General features: G+C 49.5%; 2 protein-coding genes across 6 annotated transcripts in view; both read right to left on the bottom strand.

Moving 5' to 3' along the window:
* Nucleotides 1-172: 172 nt before the first annotated feature.
* RPS26 (ribosomal protein S26) lies at nucleotides 173-2,097 on the bottom strand. 2 transcript variants are annotated; one of them, XM_021715533.1, is made up of 4 exons: nucleotides 1,968-2,097; nucleotides 1,526-1,703; nucleotides 649-783; nucleotides 173-274 (listed from the first exon to the last, which is right to left on the bottom strand). In XM_021715533.1, the coding sequence occupies exons 1-4, from the start codon at nucleotides 1,968-1,970 to the stop codon at nucleotides 231-233; spliced, it is 360 nt and encodes a 119-aa protein (XP_021571208.1). In that variant the 5' UTR covers nucleotides 1,971-2,097; the 3' UTR covers nucleotides 173-230. The 2 variants fall into 2 exon arrangements, with proteins under 2 accessions (XP_021571208.1, XP_008062224.1); XM_008064033.2 differs by having other exon boundaries at nucleotides 653-783; nucleotides 1,968-2,095.
* Nucleotides 2,098-6,933: 4,836 nt separating this feature from the next.
* Nucleotides 6,934-21,819, bottom strand: part of IKZF4 (IKAROS family zinc finger 4) — a 23,203-nt gene continuing 8,317 nt past the window's right edge. The window contains exons 4-11 of one of the 4 annotated variants that reach the window (XM_021715527.1): nucleotides 21,552-21,701; nucleotides 19,786-19,879; nucleotides 18,404-18,508; nucleotides 17,161-17,421; nucleotides 16,002-16,169; nucleotides 11,857-12,006; nucleotides 11,268-11,399; nucleotides 6,934-10,746 (exon numbers count right to left, since the gene is read on the bottom strand). In XM_021715527.1, the coding sequence (XP_021571202.1) occupies nucleotides 9,986-10,746; nucleotides 11,268-11,399; nucleotides 11,857-12,006; nucleotides 16,002-16,169; nucleotides 17,161-17,421; nucleotides 18,404-18,508; nucleotides 19,786-19,879; nucleotides 21,552-21,638 (1,758 nt within the window). In that variant the 5' untranslated portion in view covers nucleotides 21,639-21,701 and the 3' untranslated portion in view covers nucleotides 6,934-9,985. Of the gene's footprint in view, nucleotides 10,747-11,267; nucleotides 11,400-11,856; nucleotides 12,007-16,001; nucleotides 16,170-17,160; nucleotides 17,422-18,403; nucleotides 18,509-19,785; nucleotides 19,880-21,551 lie in introns of all 4 variants that reach the window. The other 3 variants (XM_008064031.2, XM_008064032.2, XM_021715528.1) reach the window with 3 other exon arrangements.

Raw genomic sequence — 21,819 nt, 5'->3', positions numbered from 1 at the left:
ATTAACCCAATATTTACAGCTGTGCAAATTGTGGAGACTAAGTACATAAATGTAAAAAAGTTAAAGACTTAAACGGATAGGCTCTCCCCACTAAATCACTGTACGGCACCTCACTTGAAGTAACATACACAAAACCCCCACTCTATGTGGCAGATATACTCAACATGCTCTAGTAAGTATAATTTCCATTTTATTTTTTCCCAGATAGTTGTTCTCCAGTCCTTAAGGATTCAGCTCCTTACATGGGCTTTGGTGGAGGCCGTGGGGCAGCACCCTGAAAGACAAGAGAGTCAACTTAAACCATGGGTCCAAGACCCCCTTCCTGAAAAAACTGATGACTATCCTCTCACCAAAAACGTTCAGGCTATAATTGTACAGAAAACCTGTCAATACAGGGATGAACACTACTCTACCATCCAAAAACAGATTCTAACAACTCTAGGAGCGGTTTTAAGCACGTGTTTTAGGTATGGGTCTCACACCTGCAACTTAGAACTTAACCTCAGGCAGAGAGCTTAATTTGATATTCCTTGTGTCTCAAGACAAAATCCTCTTAACGTCAGTCCTCTGGTTTCCACATTCCCCTCTTTCCCCCCCTTATCATACCCATTATCACTTCACTGTCTAACACATTCTCATTTTAAATACTCACCACAGGTCTGAATCGGGGTGGGGGTGTCCGGTCCTTGCGGGCTTCACGAGACCGATTCCTCACCACCTTGCTGTGGATGGCACAACTCACGCAGTAATGCAACTTCACATATAGCTTGGGAAGCACATAGGCTGAGGAACAGAAAATACAGACATGCTGGTATTAAATACCTATGTTACACTATTCTTTGTTTACGACATCAGAAGTAAACTCACTTAAATATCTCTCACACACACCTAAAATGACTTTCTCACTCCCAAAGCAACTAACTGTTCAGCTTCTGAGAGTAAGCACGTATGTACAACTGTCAGTTTTGAAAATGAGTAACACCCTGTGTGAGTTCATCTTGGCACTACAGGGACCAAATTCACACCCTATATATGATAAACCAGGAACCCCCTTTCTTCAACGGCCACATCAGCCCCAATGCTTATATAGAAGCCTCCTTGCCTAGAAAAGCAGCTTCTAGAGAAATAAAATGACATCTTATTGCTCTAAAGATCACCCTTACCCAAACTAGACTGCCTCCATTCTTGAAACATTTAAGAGACTTTTACTCATCCATACGTTTTCACGAGCACTCAATTGTTGAAAAATAGTTACATTTACCAGTTCTCTGCCTATGTTTTAGGGATCGCATCCCCTAAACAGGCAGTCACAATCTGTGGTTCAAACCTCAGAGTAAACACTGTAGACTGTTATCACAAAAGGTCACCCTCTGCCCAAAAAAAGCAAAGAGAACACACGGCTTCCTTCCACCAGCAACAAAACGAGAGGCCCCAAAAGAACAAAGGCCACAGAGGAGCGAGGTTGGGGGAGGCGTTGGGGTACTAGGATCCTCACGCAGTCTGCGCGGGTGGCTGGCTCACTTACCATCGAAGACACTCGCTTCAGAAATGTCCCTGACAGCTGCGGCCTCCACTATGTTTCGAATGACGAACTTCTTAATAGCCTTATCCTTGGGCACGCATCGGGCGCAGTTCGTGCAGCGAATGGGCTGCACGTGGCCGCGGCCCTTTTTGGCACGACCGTTGTTCCTTCTTTTCTTTGTCTGCAGCAGGATAGGAACCCCGTTAGGAAGGGAGCTCAAATCGCCCTGCCTCAGCCCCCTTGCGCCCGCACGCCGCGCCGGCAGCCCCCAGAGAGGCGCCACTCAGATATCCCGACCCTCCGCAAACCCCTCCAAGCCCAGGAGCATACATCCACGCTGCCGGCCCCTCCACCATGGCGCAGGCTCTCAAATCCCTACAACCCCAGAGTCGGCTTTTCCCAGACTGCACCCGAACCCTCACATTCCCCAAACGCACGGACCCACCATCTTGGATGCGAGGACCAGAGAGAGGATCCGGCGCCTGCCAGGGCCCTCTTATATAGCGCCAGATCCCTCCGCTCACACCGGAAGTAGACGGGCGTCAAGAACTGCAACCCACGTTTCTCAAATTGGTAAAAGCATTCAGCCTTTCTGCTGAAATCTAGGGCGGAAGGGCGTTCCTGAGGTTTATTTATTCGTGGAACAAAATGCCCGTGGGACTATTTCGCCGCTGGCGGAAGAAAATTAGAGTAATACGTTTCCCGGCATGCATCGCGACGCTCCACACCGGACGTACTGCTCGGCGCTGGGATTTCCGGTCGACACGGCGCTGGGCGCGGAAGTTGACCGGCGCTAGACCACAGGACGCGCTGCCTGTGAGAGGCCCGGGAGAGAGAGATGCGTGGTGGGAGTTGTAGTGCGAAGCCTACAGGCCCCTGGCCCGGAACCCTCAAACCAAAGGCGGCGCTACGCCACCGGGGGACGCCCTCAGCTCATTTCTCTGACGACCCTCCTCCTGGGTGTGGGGTTCCGAAGAGGAAGACCCCGAGAGGAAGCGAGCGTTTTGTGAGTCCCTCCTTCCACCCTGGAGAAATGAAGAATTCTTCCCACAATGAAGAACTGTGGACAAGGGCTTTGGTGCTAGGGCTGTTTCTTTCTTGCTTTCTTTTTTGAGGTCAGAGTCTCACCCTGTCGCCCAGGTCGGAGTGCAGTGGCACGCTCACGGCTACCGCGGCCTCGACCTCCTGGGCTCAGGCGATCCTTCTGCCTCAGCCTTCCAAGTAGCTGGAACCACAGGCACGCGCCGCCACGCCTGGGTGATTTTTGTGATCTATTGCAGAGACAAGGTCTCGCCAAGTCGCCCAGCCTGGTCTCGAACCCCTGGACTCAGGTTGTCCTCTCGCCCTCGCCTCCCAAAGTGCTGGGATTACAGCTGTGAGCCAGCGCGCCCGGCTAAGGCTGTTTCTTACTCACCTTTTTATCCCTGGATCTTGTGAGCACAGCGCCAAACACTGTGATAAGCACTTTTAAAATATTATTAACTCATTTAACTTTCAGCAAGCCTATAAGGTAGGTACTGTTATTATCCTCACTCTAAAGATTGAAAAACTGAGGTGCAGCATAATTAGATCACTAGCCCAAGGTCACACACAACTAGTCAGAGGTATTCTAGCTCCACTGTACCGTGCTGTATGTCACCTCACAAACGAGTGGAAGGAGGAATAGCCTGGACCAGCGAATTAAGCGTTTTTGACCCTGATCTATAACACAAATACATTTTACGTTGGTACTCACACACACAAAGACAAATAAGCACACACATATGAAACTGAAACACGGCTGTGTTCAGTGGCTCACGCCTGTAATCCTAGCACTTTGGTAGGCCAAGGCGTGAGAATCGCTTGAGGCTGGGAGTTTGGGACCAGCTTGGGCCACATAGCAAGACCTCCACTCTACAAAAAAAAAAATCAAAAAATTAACTGGGCGTGGTCGAGTGTGGCTGTAGTCCTCAGCTACTTGGGAGGCTGAGGTGGGAGGATCTGAGCCCAGGAGATCCGAGGCTGCAGTGAGCAGTGATTGTGCCAGTGCACTTCAGCCTGGGCTACAGTGAGACACTGACTCAAATAAAACTGAAACACAGCCTGGCTCAGTGGCTCAGCCTGTAATCCTGTGCCTTTGGGAGGCTTGATGTAAGTGGATTGCCAGGTTCGAGACCCGCCTGGGCAACTTGGCGAGACCTCATCTCTACAATAAAAATCAAAATGAGCCGGGCATTGTAGCACGTGGCTGTAGTTCCAGCTACTTGGAAGGCTGAGGCAGAAGGATCGCCAGAGCCCAGCAGGTGGAGGCTGCGGTGGCCGGGAGTGGCCACAGCACTCCAGTCTAGGTGACAGAGTGAGACTCCAACTCAAAACAACAACAACAACAACAACAAAAAACTGAAACACAAACTTCATAAAACATTACTTACCCTTAACAGCATAAGATACTCTGGTATGTTGTTTGTTTTATTTATTTAGTTAGTTAGTCAGTTGGAGTCTCACTCTGTCGCCCAGGTTGGAGTGCCATGGCACACAGTCACCCCAGCATCGACCTGCTAGACTCCCATGATCCTTCTGCCTCAACCTTCCAAGTAGCTGGAACTACAGGCACGTGCTACCACGCCTGGCTAATTTTTTTATTTATTGTAGAGATGAGGTCTCACTAAGTTGCCCAGGCGGGTCTCGAACCCACGGGCTCAGGCAATCCTCTCACCTCAGCCTCCCAAAGCACGGGATTACAGGCTGAGCCACCAAGTCTAACTTAATTTTTTTATTTATTGTAGAGACGGGGTCTCACCAAGTTGCCTGGGCTGGTCTCAGATCAGCGGGCTCAGACAATCCACCTGCCTTGGCCTCCCAAAGTGTGGGGATTACAGGCTGAGCCACTGAGCCCTGCCTATTTATTTATTATTTATTTATTTTGAGTTGAAGTCTCACTCTGTTGCCCAGGCTGGAGTGCAGTGGCATGCTCACAGCCACTGCATCCTTGACTCTGCTGGGCTCAAGCAATCCTTCTACCTCCACTTTCCGAGTAACTGGAACCACAGGCATGCGCCAGTATGCTAGCTGACTTAGATTTATTGTAGAAACGAGGTCTTGCCATGTTGTCCAGGCTGGTCTCGAACCTGTGGACTCAGACAGTCCTCTTGCCTCTGCCTCCCAAAGTGCTGGGATTGCAGGCGTGAGCCACTGTGCCCGGCTGTATTTTAATAAATGCTGATGAAGAGCCACTAAAATTATTTCACCTCTCATTGGTATATCTAGACCCTGATTGAAGCACTCCATGTTATGAGTAAGCTCCATTTAACCTTTGAAGAGCCATCAGAAAGGCTTGAGCCATGACAAGAGTGACTATCCATGGACAGCCAACCACTCAGTTGTCTCTAAATTTGAAGATACTGAGATTCTTAGGGTCCCAGCATTCAGAACCAACATGGTACAAATAGAAAACAGTCATTCATTCTGAGTCATTCTAGAGTCTGAACACACTAATTCATCTTCCCTCCAGCAACCCATCATGGTTTCTTTTAACCCGCTTCAATTGTCCCTTTTTTCTTTTTTTTTTTTTGAGTTGGAGTCTCACTCTGTCACCCAGACTGGAGTGCAGTGGCACACTCCCGGCCACCGCAACCTCGACCTGCTGGGCTCAGGCGATCCTTCCACCTCAGCCTTCCAAGTAGCGGGAACCACAGGCGTACAACACCATGCCCGGCTAATTTTTTGATTTATTGTAGAGAAGTCTTGCTAAGTTGCCTAGGCTGGTCTCGAACTCCTGGGCTCAGGCAGTCTTCTTGCCTCCACCTCCCAAAGTGCTGGGATTACAGGTGTGAGCCACCATGCCGACTTATTTTTAATTTTTTTAAGAGATGGGGGTGGGGAAAGAAATGGGGGTGTCTTGCGATGTTACCCAGATTGGTCTCAAACTCCTGTGTTCAAGTGATCCTCCCACCTCAGCCTCCTAATTAGCTAGGACTATAGGTCTGCACCACTCAGCCTGGCTTCACTGTCTCTTTTGAATTTGGTTAGTTTCAATGGGACATGGAAAATAATAGACTCTAGATGGGTGTCTCCAATTTTCACTTCATTGTAGTCTCATGGAAAACAGAAGGCAGACATTACTGTATGAATAGCAATGAGGTAGATAGATGGAAGAAAACACAAAGTTCAGAGTGAAGGGGACGGAAAATAGTTAATATTTAAGACAACCAAATTGATGATCCTACTTTCGCTTTTCTTTTGATTTTTTTTTTTTTTTTTGTGTTGGAGTCTCACTCTGTCACCCAGACTGGAGTGCAGTGGGCACTCCCGGCCACTGTAGCCTTGACCTGCTGGGGTCCGGCGATCCTTCCGCCTCAGCCTTCCAAGTAGCTACCATACCCGGCTAATTTTTTGATTTATTGTAGAGATGAGGTCTCGCCAAATTGCCCAGGCGGGTCTTGAACCCCCGGGCTCAGGCAATTCACTCATCTCAGCCTCCCAAAGCATGGGATTACAGGCTGAGCCACCAAGCCCGGCCCCTTTTTTCTATTTTAATTTATTTTGAGTTGGGAGTCTCACTCTGTCACCCAGGATGAGTGCAGTGGCATGCTGCTCAAGGCCACCGCAGCCTCGACCTGTTGGGTTCCGGCTATCCTTCCGCCTCAGCCTTCCAAGTAGCTGGAACTACAGGCACGCGCTACCATGCCTGGCTAATTTTTTGATTTGTTGTAGAGATGAGGTCTCACCAAGTTGCCCAGGCGGGTCTTGAACCCGCAGGCTCAGGCAATCCACTCACCTCAGCCTCTCAAAGCGCGGGATTACAGGCTGAGCCACCGAGCCCGGCTCTTTTGATTTTTTTTAGCCTGGGGATTTCACTGGCTGCATTCCCTGGCATAAAGAGATAGGTACAAATTTGACTCACAAACCTCTGGGTTCAATTCTGTTTCTGTCACCTATTACTGATGAGCCTTGGACAAGGTATTTATTCTCTCAGGCTTTTATTTCTTCGTAGTAATTCTGATAATTCCTTTGTAGGTGTTTCTGTAATTCAATGGATACTTGATACAGTGCTAAGAGTTTATGAGACGCTCAAGAAATGGTAGACCCTATCATTATCATCACTCATATTATTGTAACTTACATCTCCCTGGGCATATAATGGTTTTGCACATAGTAGGTACTCAAAAAATGTTTGATGAGGTTCTGTTGGATAGACAGGCAAGTAAGGCTCGCTTTCCTATCCTGGTAGGAAAGTTTCCTCCACTTCCCATTCCAGGCTGAAAATTATTCATTCTTCTTCAGCAACAACTTAAGCACTCTTATCTGGTTTCTTCGTGATCTTAAACTTGTTCACCTCCTAAACTGTTTAGTTGGTATAACATGCTGCAAAGAGACCCCCTCCCTCCCAGTAGAAAAAGCAAGGCAAAGGAAGTCTGCAAAAACAAGCAGGGTTGTTAAATTACTCATGTTTATTTATAACAGACCTTCAGCCAGTACAGTACAAAACTTACAGTAGTATATCTCCGTTACACAAATATTTACTTACAATATATTACATATACAAAATGCTTTGCAATAAGTCTCAAAAGCTAGTTTAACTCCCAGTGAGAAAGGAGAAAAACTTTTTAAAAAAAGGGGGTGGGGAAACCAGAGGAAGAAAGGAGGAGGTGAAGGGGTAAGGATCAAAAGAGACACCAAACATAGGCTACAAAGGAAACCCCAGGAGAGGGGGAGAAGAGAGGTGGTATTGCACTTGCTTGTGTTTTATTTTTTTCTTTTTGTTCTCCATAACTTCTGATTAAAAATATATATATATATATTATGTACACAAGGAAAGAAACTGCCAGAAGTATTACAAAATCCCATCTGCAGCTTGGACACTGACACAAAAAAACAAAAGTTCTGGAAAAGTGTCTATTTAGAAATTTTTGTGTGTGTGGTATTGATTTTGAATAGCAATATAAAAGGAAACACCTCTTTTCTCCATGTGGGTTTCAGTGTGTGGTTTGTTGCTTTTTTTTTTTTTTTTTTTTTTTTTTAATGCAAAAGGAGCTGGGAGAGAGCATGAGGATGTTTGAGGTTCCAGAGCTGGACAGCTCTGACAAGTAGGATTTTGTACCTAAGACCCTGGTTAAAGTGCAGTGATGGTCTGGAGAAAGACAGGATGCCCCTCTCTCCCCTCCCTAGCACCTGGTCTTGCCCTTCCAGTCTCTGCTCTCATGGGCACAGAGTACGGCCTCAGAGCATAGTCCTTCATGTTCCGGGAGGTTGCAGGTGCCACAGCTGACTGGGGGAGGGGACGGGGCACCCTAAGGCTCTGGTACCCCAGAAGGACTAGTCCTTATGAAGTGTCACCAAGTACACAAGTACACAGCAGACACAGAAGAGGTGGGTGGGGGTGGGTATAATGGGAAGGTGCCCAATAACCAGAATAGATCAGGAAAAGCCCAGATCTTAATCTCAGCTCTGCTGCCATTCTGAAAAAGAGCCAGTGCCCCAGGGTGCTGTGGAGAAGCTTCTTCCCTTCTCTAGAGACCACTCTCATCTGAGCTAACTCCTCCAACCTTCGCCCTTGGCAGCATCTATTTATTGCTACATTGTCAAGGAGGAACAATCACCCCACAATGCCTCTCCCTGCCAGTCTGGTTCTCTTGGGGAAACCATGTAATGGGGGAGAAAAAGGAGGAAGAAGAGGAGAAAGTTTTTAGGGTCTCTCTTCCTGTAAGAAGGTCAAGTAGACTCATCTCAGAGCTCTTAAGAGCCCCAGTCCCAGGGTCTGTTCCTTAGCCCACCCTTTACCATCCCCCCAAAATATCCCTGATAGGGAGTGAGAAAAGTAGGAGCAAAAGAGCCTATAAGGAAAGGACATGTGGAAAGAAAGATGGAAGGGAGGAGAAAAGGGGAGAAGGACCAAGAGTTACAACTTGTGAGGTGTTGTGTTTGGTTTTACTTTCTTTTTTTTCTTTAAACATAGAAAACAGCCTTTGGTTTGAATCTCAAGGAAGCAGAGGGTGGGATGGCTGTGGCCTCGAGCAGAAACTCTTGTAGAAAGAGACCCCCACTTGCAGTGGAGTCATATCTCCTTCTGTCCCTTCTCACTCATCCTAGGTGACCCAAGAGCCAGGGATCTCTGCAGTAGCCAGGAGTGCCCCCTCCCACCCTTGTCTGGGAGCTGAGCATAGAGGGGGCAGTGAAAGATGACCCCGGTTCAGCTGTGCCTGTCCCATTCTTGCTGGAACAGGTTGGAATGGGGTGAGGGCACACGCCCTTGCTCATCCTGGGATAATTTTTGGTTACACTGAAAATCTGAAGAGAGAAGAGACACCCGTTTCTCCCTGCCACTGATCCTAAGAACAGGGCCCAGGGGCCCAGGAACAGGGGTGAATCCTGCTGGGAGGGAGAGGCAGAAGGCAGCATGACCCAGAGGTTGGATAACCCCTTGACATCAGGCAGCAACCCACTGGTTTCGTGTAGGATGAGGACTGAAGGAGCCCCTGAGAGCCTAGGAAGGTCACTAAAGTGAAAGAGTTTGAGTGGAGGAGAAAGAGAAGAATTTTGACCCATCCCTTTCCCATGCCCTGGTTCCCAATTAGGCACCTGTGGCTCCCAATGTGTCAGGGACAGAGGGTTGCAGACCTAGCCTTGGCCCCTGAGAATATAAAACTGGGGCACTCCAAGGAGAGAAAAGCCACCACTGAATAGACCGGCAGGTTGAGGAGACTGGAGCAGTGTTGAGGGATTGCTGGAGTAGAAAGAGAGCTATATCACATCCTAGAGGGAGATCCTGAATGCAGGCTTTGAGGAACTCATGTTGCCAGGGGAACGTTAAGAGAACCCTCAGTCCACAGTGCCTGGGGAGAATTTCTTCAGCCCCTCCTACTTCCAAATGAGGAAATAATTCTTCATTCATTCGAGAATAGTGCAAGCTGCCTAAAGTGAGAGGGCACAAGAGGTATGGAGTACCAGGTTGCAGAGTCCCAGAGAGGAGCTATAATGCCACAGATCTCAGGGAGGGCCAGGGGGAGGTATCGGCATCAAAACCGAAGCGCCAGAGAATAGGAAGGGTGAGGAGGTAAAGCAAGAAGCTTGAGGTCTCTTAGTACTAAGAGGAGCTTCCTGCCCCTGGAGCTGCTGGAAGATCAGAGAGAAAAATTAGGCCTAAAGTGGAAGGGAGCTGGGGTGGGAGAGTAGGGGCGTGGCAAATGACTGATATACATAAAAAAAGACAAAAGAAAAATCAACGAATTAATAAATAACTCAGTGAGTATGCTGGGGTGAGAGGAGAAAAGGGAGAAACATAAGCAAAAGCCCTGTGTCATCACAATGCTTAAAACGGTCGGGTGGAGGAGGAGAATAGGTGAGGAGGGATGAGGGTCAAGGGTGAGGCCAGGTAGCCAGGAGTGGAGGCTACAAAGCAAGACTTCTTGGGGTATGATGGAGACAGGGATAGACACCTGTAGGTAGGGCAGTGGAGTGCGGGACTGACAGGACAGGGCGAGGTCGCTAGCCCACCTTATGCTCCCCCCGGACAATGTGGGAAGAAAATTCGTACCGGTCCTGACTGTGGTAACCACAGATGTTGCACTCAAAAGGGTCTCTAAAGCCATGGCAGCCCATGTGGATAGTGAACATAACGTGGTCCAGGAAGAGAATGCGGCAGTGCTCACACTTGAAGGCCTTCACAGGCTCACCACTTTCCCCCACCACCCGAAGCACTTCCTTGGAGGGACCTGGGGTGCCCCGCAATAAGCCCTCCTGTGGCTTGGGGTCCTCTTTGGCATAGGCGGGACTGTGCCGGCCCACCACAATGGTGGGAGGTGGCTGAGGTGGGGGACCCTGAGGGAGGGATACCACCCCCCCAACCCGATCTTCGTGGTTGCTCTCTGTGTCTGTGGAGTCCTGGCAGCCATTGCTGGGGGAGGCCCCTGGGTCAGTCAGGGGACCTCGGGCCCGGTAGAGGAGGGGACCTCCATCAGCCAGGTCCTCGGGTCCCTCACCTGCTTCTCGGGACCCTGGAAGCTCCAGTCGGCCAGGGAGGGGCTGCATCTGGGTGTAGACAGAGCTGATGACGGGCGTGAGTTCTGAGATGCAATTGCTGGGCGGGAGGCGGAGGGGACGCAGATGCTCTGCACCAACAAAGGCCAGGGACCCTCCAAAGCCAGGCTCCAGGCCATGATGTGCCACCAACTCCACATCCTTTTCGTAGCCACCCGAGTTCACATCGTAGGGGAGGTCTGAGAGGCTGAAGCGCATCTGCTTTTCACCTGTGGAGGAGAGGGCCTCAGCAGGGCTGGGCTTGGAGAATCCCTAAACTCTCCCAGGATTACCGCTCTGTTTTCTTTCCAGTGGGGCTGGACATGACATTATTTGCTCCTCTGCATTTACTTTCCCCGAGGTCAGGTCCTCTGTGGGGCTACTCCCTGACCCTAGACTGTAATCTTAGGCTGGCCCACTGGTCTTTAACACTTCCTTCATTGCACGCCTTAACCCCCAGGTCCTTAGAGCGCTAATGGCCAGTGCCAGGCGGGGGGACCACATCCTCACTTCCTCTCTCTGACTCCGAGGGCCCACAGACTGAAGTCCTTGTTATTCTCAAACACTGGGAGAGCCTGAGCCTTAAAACCCCTCCCTAGGACCACCTCACACATCCTCAACACCAGCCTCTCTCCACCTCTTGCGGGACATCCTCTGCACTCCCCTCCTGTTCTGAGTGCCAGAGGCACCAGACTGCTCTTTCCCCAGCTGTGGCTTAAAGCTGATGTCTCCTTTCCAACTGGACTCTTACCTACAAATTTCTGGGGTGTGGAACGCTTGCGTTTGGTGAGGCTGTTGGCCAGACGATCAATGAAAGTTGGCCGCTCAGAGGATGAGTGCAGCATGGAGTCTGGCCCCATCTCCAGGTCACGTATCTCGTCACCTGGTGGGAAGGAGATGGGGACAGGTAGTAGCAGTTGGGTAAGGGTAGTATTGACCCAGCAGTGCCGGGAGAAAGCATGGCAGTAGCCAAGGAAAGGCATACCCAGTGTCTGGAATCTGGGCTATTTACCCTACCTAAAGATTCTCCCAAACCTTTCAGACCATTTGGGGATGATTATGCACATCTGGCCCTTGATGTACATTCCTTGCATTCTCCCTCTACATTAGACGAAAGTCACAGATCCAAACTTCCTCTGCCTCTGGATCTCCCTAAAGCACCTACCCAACAGGGTTCTGTACCCATAGGAATACTTGGGATGGGGGCCTTGGCAGATTTACTGGGGTAACCCCTGCTCCACTGACCTCATCTTTTGTGGGAGGAAGTACTGGAATCACCCTTATCCTGCACTCCGTCTTGCCCTGCCCTCAGCTCCCCCATGTACGGCCCACAGCCCTACCTGGTTGGCCAGCCAAAGCTTGGGCTTCAGTGCTGAGACTCTGTAGGTAGTTATGGCACCGCTCCTTGTGTTCCTCCAGGGTACTCTGCTGTTTGTAGCTCCGGCCGCAGTAGTTACACTTATAGGGCTTGCCCACTGTGGGAGAGGAGACTGCAGAGGAGAGCAGAGAGACAGCATCAGAGTAACTTCTCCCTGTGTCCTGGTTCCACAGAACAGTCAACAGCACATGCACACTGGCATGGGGAACTAGGGGTGCTGCTAAGTGGAATTCTGCTTGTCCTTCCTTCCCCAGCTTCAGCTGCAACATTGGGCAGATGAGCCCTATTTGGGGAGGAAGGACATGTACAGCTATGGGAGCAAGGGGACCCCAGGGCATGTAGCTTCAGACTGGTGGGGGGCTTCAGGATGGCCAAGTTGCGGCTCAAAAGAAGTCAGGGCCCAGGGCCTTTGTGGGGGACCATTCCTGGCAGGCCCCACCCCAGGATCTCAGAGTCTGGGGCCCAGACTGTGGTTTAACCTTTCCATGTGGCAGGCGGATGTATGTGCCATTTATCAGACAAGGGGATTTTTTTGCTTACGAACTACCTGCTTTGGTTTGGGGGAAATTGGTGGGCTGGGGTGACAGAAATGAGAGCCCTTAGATCTGCGAGTGTGGGGAGGGGCAGTTTTCATTGACCTTTAGCTGTATTTTACCTCCAGGCCTAGCCTGGTTTTACTGATTATTTTGTCTTTCTGACTCTCTACACTGAGATACTAAATGAGCCCTAGAAAGCCCATCATTAATAGAGAAATTCTGAGAAGAGAAAAAGATTTTAAAAAACAGAGAAGAAAATAAAGGAAAAGAATAAAAAGAAGAGAACATCAAGTTTGGATTTGTTTTTGTTTTTAAATAAAGAACAGGCTATAAAGATCTTGTTTTACTGAAGAAAAAAACTGGGAAAACAGAGTAGTACTTCTTTTAAAGACAACTCTTATATTTGTGAGAGGAGAGAAAAAAGGGAAGAGAGATAGGTATTATATATTTCATGTGTCTTGCTAGTCTTGAGCAGGGAGGCAGGAAAGGGTATCTCCAGGAAGCTGGGAATTACTACTCATGCCAAGGCGTGGACTTGACCATATCATTCTCCTGCCATTTTGCTCTTGCTCTGTAACCCTAGTGTTTTAGGGATGAGATGAACACCCAAGGTCCCTCTCTATCCATGACCCTTGGCGAATAGTTTAACATCTGGGAGAGGGATGATTCTCCAATTCCTTCTTTCTTTCTTTTTTAATGTCTAATTGATACATAATTGTGCATATTTACAAGGTACATGTGATATTTTGATACATGTATACAATATGTAATGATCAAATCAGGGTAATTGGCATATCCATTACTCAAACATTGATCATTTCTTTGTGTTGAGAACATTCAGAATCCTCTCTTCTAGTTATTTAAAAATATACAATAAATGATTGTTAACTACAGTCACCCTACTATACTATGGAACGCCAGAACTCATCCCTCCTATCTAACTGTAATTTTGTACCCATCAACCCTCCCACCTCTCCCTATCTAACATCCTTACACCTTCCCAGCCTCTCGTAACCACTGTTCTGCTTGCTACTTCTATGAGGTCAACCTTTTTTCTTACAGTGTTGGTTGTAACAGAAAGCATCTCACAGAGATGAGAGCCAACAGTATATCTGTGTCTGCTTTTGTCATAAATAATCTTCAACAGAATAACATCCAAAAATCCACCCTGCTGACCTGTTGGTAAGAATTCTAGGAGCTGAGCCATTCTTGTTCTAAACCAGCAGGGGGAGTAACCCCTTTTCGGAAGAAAAGGAGTGGTTTCTCTGGCACTGGACGGTGGTTGGTTCCATCTAGGCAGGAGTGGCTGTATGACCTGCCACTCATTTCCCCCCCAGTAGCTCTAGTTTCCTTGTCAGCAAAATGGGGATAATAACATCTACCTTGGCATTGTTATGAGGATCACATGAAGAGACACAAGGGACGTGCTCTGTAGATTATAAACCATGAACCAACGATGATTCTTTCTCCCTGTTTCTCCACATACGTAGAGATAAAGAGGTCCCAGTTACAAGGTGGGAGAACCTGGAACAAGGTAAGTGAATGCAGAAGGTAGAAGGTGGTGAAATGATTGCTCTGTCCCTTTAAATCCTGACTCAGGAGGGCTTAAGAAGAAAAATAGTGAGGAAAGTTTCCAAGGACAGACCCTACTAATTCTTTCCCCTCTTCCCTTCTTCCTGACTTTTCCCAATCTTGAGCTCCCTCCTTCCTGCCAACTCAGCTCCTGGCTCCTTCCCAAGTCCAAGCCAAAAGCCTAAAGCTTAGTAAAATGCCTGAAAAGTGCTATCTGTCCAGCTGATTCAGACAGATATTGATTCAAACAGTCTTTACTGGGCTAGAAAAGCTTGTTAACCCAGGTTCCTGGCACTGTTCCAGACACTGACCTCTAGGTGCCCTCCAGACATGCCCTTGCCTTTTGGAAGGTGACAACTTCTTGGGACAGGGAACAGAAATAGGATATTCTTTTCCTATTTGGAGGTCCTAGGCTTCCTTTTTTCCAATATGATAGGCCTATAAATATTTATGGTAGCCAGTAGGAAGTAAAGGAAAGGATAGACAGTGGTTGCCCAAGGTGTCTGGTGTTGCAGGGTGGGGGAGGGGGTGAAAATGGTGACAGGTGTGAGGTCTAGAGCAGATGGGACTGGGAGGAGGGATTTCTCTGGGGCTCAGAAGTGTGGGGTGATGGGGCATGAATGGCTCTAACATCAGCAGTCTTTAAAAAACAAGTCAGGGAAACCCCCTGGAGTCCCCTCCTGTTCTGGGAGCTTTTCTGTCCTTTTCTGTCAATAAATCCTGCTTCCCCGCCCCCCCAAAAAAACCCAAAAAAACAAACAAAAAAGTCAGGCCAGGCATGGTGGCTCATGCCTGTAATCCTAACACTTGGAGAGACTGAGGTAGGAGGATTGCTTGAAACTAGTTCAAGGCCAGCCTGGACAACACAGCAAGACCTTGTCTCTACAAAATATAAAAGTTTAAAATGTTAGCTGGAGCCAGGCTCGGTGGCTCAGCCTATAATCCTGCGCCTTTGGGAGGCTGAGGTGAGTGGATTGCCTGAGCCCGCAGGTTCGAGACCCGCCTGGGCAATTTGGCGAGACCTCATCTCTACAATAAATCGAAAAATCAGCCGGGCATGGTAACGCATGCCTGTAATTCTGGCTACTGGGAAGGCTGAGGCGGAAGGATCGCCGGAGCCCAGCAGGTCAAGGCTGCAGTGGCCAGGAGCAGCCAATGCACTCCAGTCTGGGCGACAGAGTGAGACTCCAACTCAAAAAACAACAACAACAAAAAAACAAACAAACACACACAAAAAAGTTAGCTGGGCTTGTCTGTAGTCCTAGCTACTTGAGAGGCTGAGATGGGAGGACTGCTTGAGCCCAGGAATTTGAGGCTTCAGCGAACTATGATTGTACCACTGCACTCCAGCCTGAGTGACAGAGAGACTCTGTCTCTAATAAATACATAAATAAACAAACAAATAAGTCAGGGAGGTTGGCTATTAAGAGCCAAGAACAGGCCGGGCATGGTGGCTCACACCTATAATCCCAGCACTTTGGGAGGTGGAGGCGAGAGGAATGTCTGAGCCCATGGGTTTGAGACCAGCCTGGGCAATTTAGCAAGACTTCATCTCTACAGTAAATCAAAAATTAGTTGGGTGTGGTGGCATGTGCCTGTGGTTCCAGCTACTTGGAGGGCTGAGGCAGAAGGATTGCCTGGGCCAATAGGTCAAGGCTGTGGTAGCTGTGAGTATGCCACTGTACTCCAGCCTGGGTGACAGAGTGAGACTCTGATTTAAAAAAAACCCACAAAAACCCAAGATCACTGCCTATGTTCCTTCTGCTCCATGTCACAGAATGTGGCAGGTGTTAAACACTCTATCAAAGAGTGTCCTAAATTCCCCATGGGGTCATCTGCCCAGAGGAGGGGTTAGAGAGGCAGGGCCCTATCTGTTCTATAAAAGTTCTCTCCTCCTCAGTGGCAGACACTGTATCTCCCCAAATGCAAGAGAGATTGCTGAGCTCTATTGGATGTGCTGGGGCCCCAGCCCCTCCTTTCCCATGGGACAGTCACTGACCCGAGTGTGTGCGTAGGTGACCAGTGAGTGCATCACGCCGGCGGCAGGCATAGTTGCAGAAGGGACATTTAAAGGGCTTCTCCCCAGAGTGCAGCTTGATATGGCGCAGCAGGTTCCCCTTTTGAGTGAAGGAGGCACCACACTGGTTGCAGTGGAAGGGCCTTTCACCTGCAAGTGAAAACAGATCCCAGAGGACAGGGTGTGAGGAACTGTGGAGAGTGGACCTAGCCCCCCAGCCTCCATCCCACCCGCCCAGGGAAGGTGATCTGAACACACTGCTGAAGGGTGGGCCTGTGCCACACCCACAAATCCCACTTTATAGATACCATGGGCCGGGCTCCGTGGCTCAGCCTGTAATCCCGCGCTTTGGGAGGCCAAGGTGAGTGGATTGCCTGAGCCCACGGGTTTGAGACCCGTCCGGGCAACTTGGCAGTACCTCATCTCTACGATAAATCAAAAAATTAGCCAGGCATGGCAGAACGTGCCTGTTCCGGTTACTTGGAAGGCTGAGGTGGAAGAATTGCTGGAGCCCAGCAGGTTGAGGCTGCTGTGGCCGGGAGCGGCCACTGCACTCCAGTCTGGGCGACAGAGTGAGACTCCAACTCAAAAAAAAAAAAAGATGCCACAGAGATAGTTGCACCCTGAGAAGGCTTGGATTAGAGGTGTATGGCAGGGAGGGGGCACTGGGCCTGGAACTCCAAGCCAAAAAACTGTTACCAAAGATGGAGCCCCACAAGGCCCACTCTGCCCTAGAAGCCCAAAGCCTGAGGAAGCGGAGAAGAGGAGGCTTCTATTTCCTGTTTTTTCGCTTTTGTTTTTGTTTTTTAATTATAAGATGAGGACTGAACACCCAGGAGCCTATTCCTATTGGACTATAGGATCTTCTTGAGGCTACACCACCTTCCCCTCCCTCATATCCTGAGAAAAATATCAGCTTTTCTTTATAACAACAGTTGAGGAAAGTGCAGGTGTTGAGGGGAATCCAAATTCTACCCCCTTTTTTGGTCAGCTAAAAAATGTGCTGGGAGGTGTCCTTCCTTTTCTGAGGCCCCCCCTGCCCCAGTGTGGCCTCCTCCAGACCTCTTCCCACCATGGTCCCCTCTGCCTCTGCCTCAACCCCGCGCCAGGAGCTTCTCCCAAGTCCACTTGGCTTCCTCACCAGTGTGGCTGCGCTTGTGCACCATGAGCACGTTGGGTCCGATACAGACCATGCCGCAGACATCACACTTGAGCTTGCCGTTGGGCAGCCGGATGCCCCCCGGGGAATGAGGCTCTGGCCCGCTCCCATCACAGTAGCCCAGGGGCTCCGACAGCGAGTCCTCCACAATCACACTGTCGTCCTTTTCCAGGAGCCGCTCATCTGGCCCCAGCAGTCTGCTCGACTCCTCATCGCTGTACATCTCCACCTTGATGGAGTTGGCTGGAGGGTGGGACGGTGCTTAGGACAGAGACAGGCAAAGGGGAACCTGCCCCAGCCAGAATGGCATTCTTCGAGTCCAAGAGGGTTTCCAGGCTCTGAGATGTTCAGACCTCCAAAGGGGTCAATACCTTAGTGTCCCAGGGTATTACCAGAGTTCTGCTGGAACCTGAAACAACCTTTTCCTTTTCTCCCACCCATCAGGCAAATAGGCTTCAAGAGAAGAAAGTTGGGGCCCATAGGATGTCTTCTGTCACTGAGGAGAGGAGGCGAACTAAGGGGAGCCTTTTCTCCACTCTCTTGTCACTAAGAAAGATGTCTGACTGGGCCCCGGGCAGGAAGCCAGCAAGTAGCAGTGGCGGGAAAACAGAGCTAGGAAGTCTAAAGGAGAGCAACAGGCTAGAGAGCAAAACTGAAGCCTGACATGGCTTACATTTTCCTCCCATCCCATGAGGCTGAACCCCTCTCCATAAAAATGTGAGGCAGAGCAGTGGGGATAAAGGAAGGAGGAGCCATTGAGGAGAAGGCTTTGGCTCTAGCTCTGACCTACATTCCTGGCTATTCCAACCATTTAGAGAATGTCACAGATCTAGGGCCAGCTGGGGAGGGACAGTCATGGGGACCCTGTCTGGGTAGGAGAGTGGGCGTGAGGAGATGGGGAGTCCTACACCTCTCTATCTCCTGTCTAACTCCACCTAATGACCATTTCTATCTACCTGCTTCTCCAGTTACTGAATTTCTCTTTGGAACATTTACCTTAATCCCACCCATACATCTTTTAATCCCGCTCTAGTCTGGCAGTGACTACTCTCCTTTCAGAGCCAGGAAAACCCTAGACACTGGGCTCCTTATTACTCTCAGAGACTCTGAGCAGGAGACCAGAGGAAGACAACAGCGGGGAAAAGCTTGCCAGTGGAAGGTGAATTGAGGGCCAGATGCAAATGGGGAGACCCACTGCCAGGAGGGGGTAGGAGTTTGCACTTACCACTGAGGGAGCGGCTGGGAGAAGAGTGCTGGCTGTTGGGGGTGCTCACCGAGGGCCCCACTGGGGCCCCGAGGAACTCCTTCTCCAGAGACGAGTCCCCGCTACCTTGGAGGAGAGAACAAGAGGGCGGGTAAAGCTGGAGCAGGAGCCATCTACTATCCACTGCCTAATCTCTAAAAAAATTCAAATTTAGCTAAATTTCCAAAACATGTATTTCTCCAGCCATGTACAAGGCACTGTTGCAGGCTGGGCACCATACCTTGTTCCCCTGCTAGTCTGGGTGCCTGGTGCTGACTTCCGTGAGCTCAGTGGCTAGGCCTTGTCTACTGTACCTTTATCTAGGCCTGAGGGGAAGAGCATCACTGCCTGACGTCCACAGGAAGCATGGCAGGGGCTGAGCAGGCCAGGCGGAGAGGAAAACGGGGGCCTTAGGAGCGACAGATGTGCAGGACAGACATTCTTCCCTACTCTTCCTCTCCAGAGCCCCTGACCCCAGGTTTGGGATCTGTAGGAAGGGCAGCTGGAATTGTCCCTGAATCTAATGATATTAGTAATAATCATGATAATAGCTAATATTGAGTGCTTACTATGTGCCGGGCATTATTCTATGCACTTGAAATGAATTATTTCATTTAATCTTCACAACAACCCTATGATGTAGGTGCTAATATTACTGATTTTTCAGATGAGGAAACTGAGGTATAAAAGAGGTTCTATTACTTGCCTAAGGTCACATAGCTGGTATTGGTGGAACTGGGATCTGGTCACAGACGGTAAGTGCCCATGTCCTTAACTACCACTTACACAGCCAATTGGGAGTCGCTGTCTCAGTGGGGAGAGCTGGGACCATTAGACTTTCTAAATTCAGTGAAATTGTACTACTGTCTGATCTGGTTCTAATCACACATTTATTATTTGATGTCCCCTTAACAGTTAAGTAATCAATTTATTCTCAATATATTCATTTTAATTTGTTAACAGACTGCTTTGTAAAAATGCTTTTTGAGAGTTTCATCATGTTCTTTAAAAATTAGATAACATACCTAAAAATATGAATGTCTTTAAAAAAAATCCCTCCTCCCCACAATCTTCTGCACAAATATAGGTGAAATAAAAGCACATGTAGATAAACACACACAGACACATCACATATGTAGGGACATATAAAGATAACATAACTATTGGGATAAACATACCCATAGCTTTCTACATTATCTGCTAACATGAACATGCATGGATGTGTGCACACAGACCTAAATATGAAGGGTGGGGGAGGGAGAGAGAGAGAGAGAAAGAAAGGGAGAGAAAGCACACCTAAAATTCATCCCTAAAAGTCCACCTATTGGTACTTTACCCAATTGCCCAGCTATGCACATACTTACTTTCACAAAATAAAGATTCCATTATAAAATGGTTGGAGTCTTGGGCCTGAGGCAAGAAATCCGGAACACACCCTCCTGAGGGATCCCTCTCCAGCTTTGGTCAGTGGGAAGAAAACAACCACTCAGGACTTTGGGACCATTTCCCATTCATATCCTCTCCTAAAGTCCCATTTCCCCCATCCTAGCCCATCAAAGCCTGAGGAAATTTGTTCACTATCTATAGAAAAAGCCCAATGGCTTGAACCTGAGTTTTCCCAGCTGGGACTCTTTAGGTGAGCCATGGTTGCCTTAAAAAGTTGCCTGAAATCAGAACCACACACCTATCATGAAGTGAGCAACTCGGGGTTGTGGGTTGAGACTTGTAGACACAGAGCCAGCTTTAAAATACGTCCTTTCAACTAAGTATGGGATTTACTAAGGTTAGAGGGCTGAAAAGGGCATCTTATTCCTTTTTGAATGCTAGTGCTGACTTGCCCTAGATCACTGGATGTTAGTAATCGGGGAAGAACAGGGCTCTGGGTTCTGGCCTTGAGGCCTTGACCCTCAAAGGATGAGTGAGCTGGCTGGAAATCCACCACTGGCCCCAGTTACCAGACTGAGGCTGTCTCTTGGGGCCAGGGGCTCGGGAGATGGGGAACATGTCTTTAAAGGTATACTTAGAAACATTCAAGGAAAGCATCCTTTGTGGCTGTCGCAATTAAGGCCTGGAAACAGGAAGGAGAGCAGGAGCCTCCAGGGTCACCCCAGGAATTCAACAGGCTCTTTGGTGCTGCGGCCCTCCCTAGGATAAAGCAACAGGGAAAACAGGCTCAAGACTACTTTTATGGGGCTGATGCATAAACATGAATCTGTTCCAGGGGTCAGAAAGTCTTTCTGAGGCCCCCGGGAGTTTGGATTCCAGCCAGAGGGTGAAGGGAACTAGAGTAAGATTTAAGAAGTTCAGCAGTTCCTCTCTCAGCCCCAGAAACCCCAGTGAGGGAATTTCAAATGCCTGAGACTCTCAGACTGTCAAAGTCATCATAGATTGGCTGAACCCCTAGATGGCAAAGCCAAATCAAGAGGTTTCCGTCAGAGGAGCTGGGAGGTAGGTAAAGGCCAGAAAGCAGGAGGGAGAGACACGAAACAGCCCAGAGCTCAATGTGCCTCACAGGTTGAAGGAGATGAGCCTCCACTCCTGCTGCTCTTCCTTGATCCCTTCAAACAGTGGCTACCTCTGGGAAATTGCCAGGAGCTGGGAGAACCTCCACACTTCTCTGCAAGGGACCTCATCATAATCGCTTTCCCTTTTCTGACCATGGGCTCCAGGGTGGCAGGATGCTAGGCTGCTAGCAGGGTATAGTGGGTCCAGGAGCAAAGAAAGACGCCCATCCCCTGCTCTATTGTGGGGAGAAGGCTGAGGCCCCTCAGATCTGCTCCAGGCTGAGGCATCTGCTGTCAGGGCTCCTTCTCCTTACCTGGTTCTCTGCTACCCATTCCCACCCAGGCCTGTCTCGGCATTTCACCCCAGGTAGCTCTGCCTCTGTCCCCAAGGCCTAATCAAGATGTCACCACAAGCTCTCACTGTCCAAGTCGCCGTCTTTGCTTAGCAACACCAAACACCCTTTCCCGTCCTCCGCAAGTGTAAGGAGGAACGCCCCCTCCCCCGCTGCACACACACACAGCCCCCATCCTCTCCCTCTCCTCAGGCTTGGGAGTTGTTACTGAATTGGCTCCCTAGCCCCAGCACCCCTTCCCCCCTCCACTAGCCGCCTTCTGCCTGAACTTACATTATCCTTCCCTTGCCGGTGAGACCCTGGGGTGCGAACGCGGCCGCCGCCTTGGAAACGGCGAGGGAGTGCGGGTGGTGTGTGCATGTCTGCGTCTCGGTGGCAGGCAGGGGTGAGCCCAGCCACTCACCTTCCAGGAAGCGTGGATTCCTGGAAGTGAGGGGAACCGCCGTCATTTCGCAGGCAGCGGCAGCGGCACGGTGAGCAGGGGCCCACGGCTGCAGCCAGCAAGAACAGCTCAGCCCAGGGTGTATGTGTGTTGAGTGTG

Source organism: Carlito syrichta, unplaced genomic scaffold (genome assembly GCF_000164805.1).
Source record: "Carlito syrichta isolate Samal-C Ts95f unplaced genomic scaffold, Tarsius_syrichta-2.0.1 Scaffold307179, whole genome shotgun sequence".
In the NCBI taxonomy this organism is placed as follows: Eukaryota; Metazoa; Chordata; class Mammalia; order Primates; family Tarsiidae; genus Carlito; species Carlito syrichta.
Note: the sequence above shows the minus strand (reverse complement) of the source record. Positions and strands in the feature narration are given on the sequence as shown.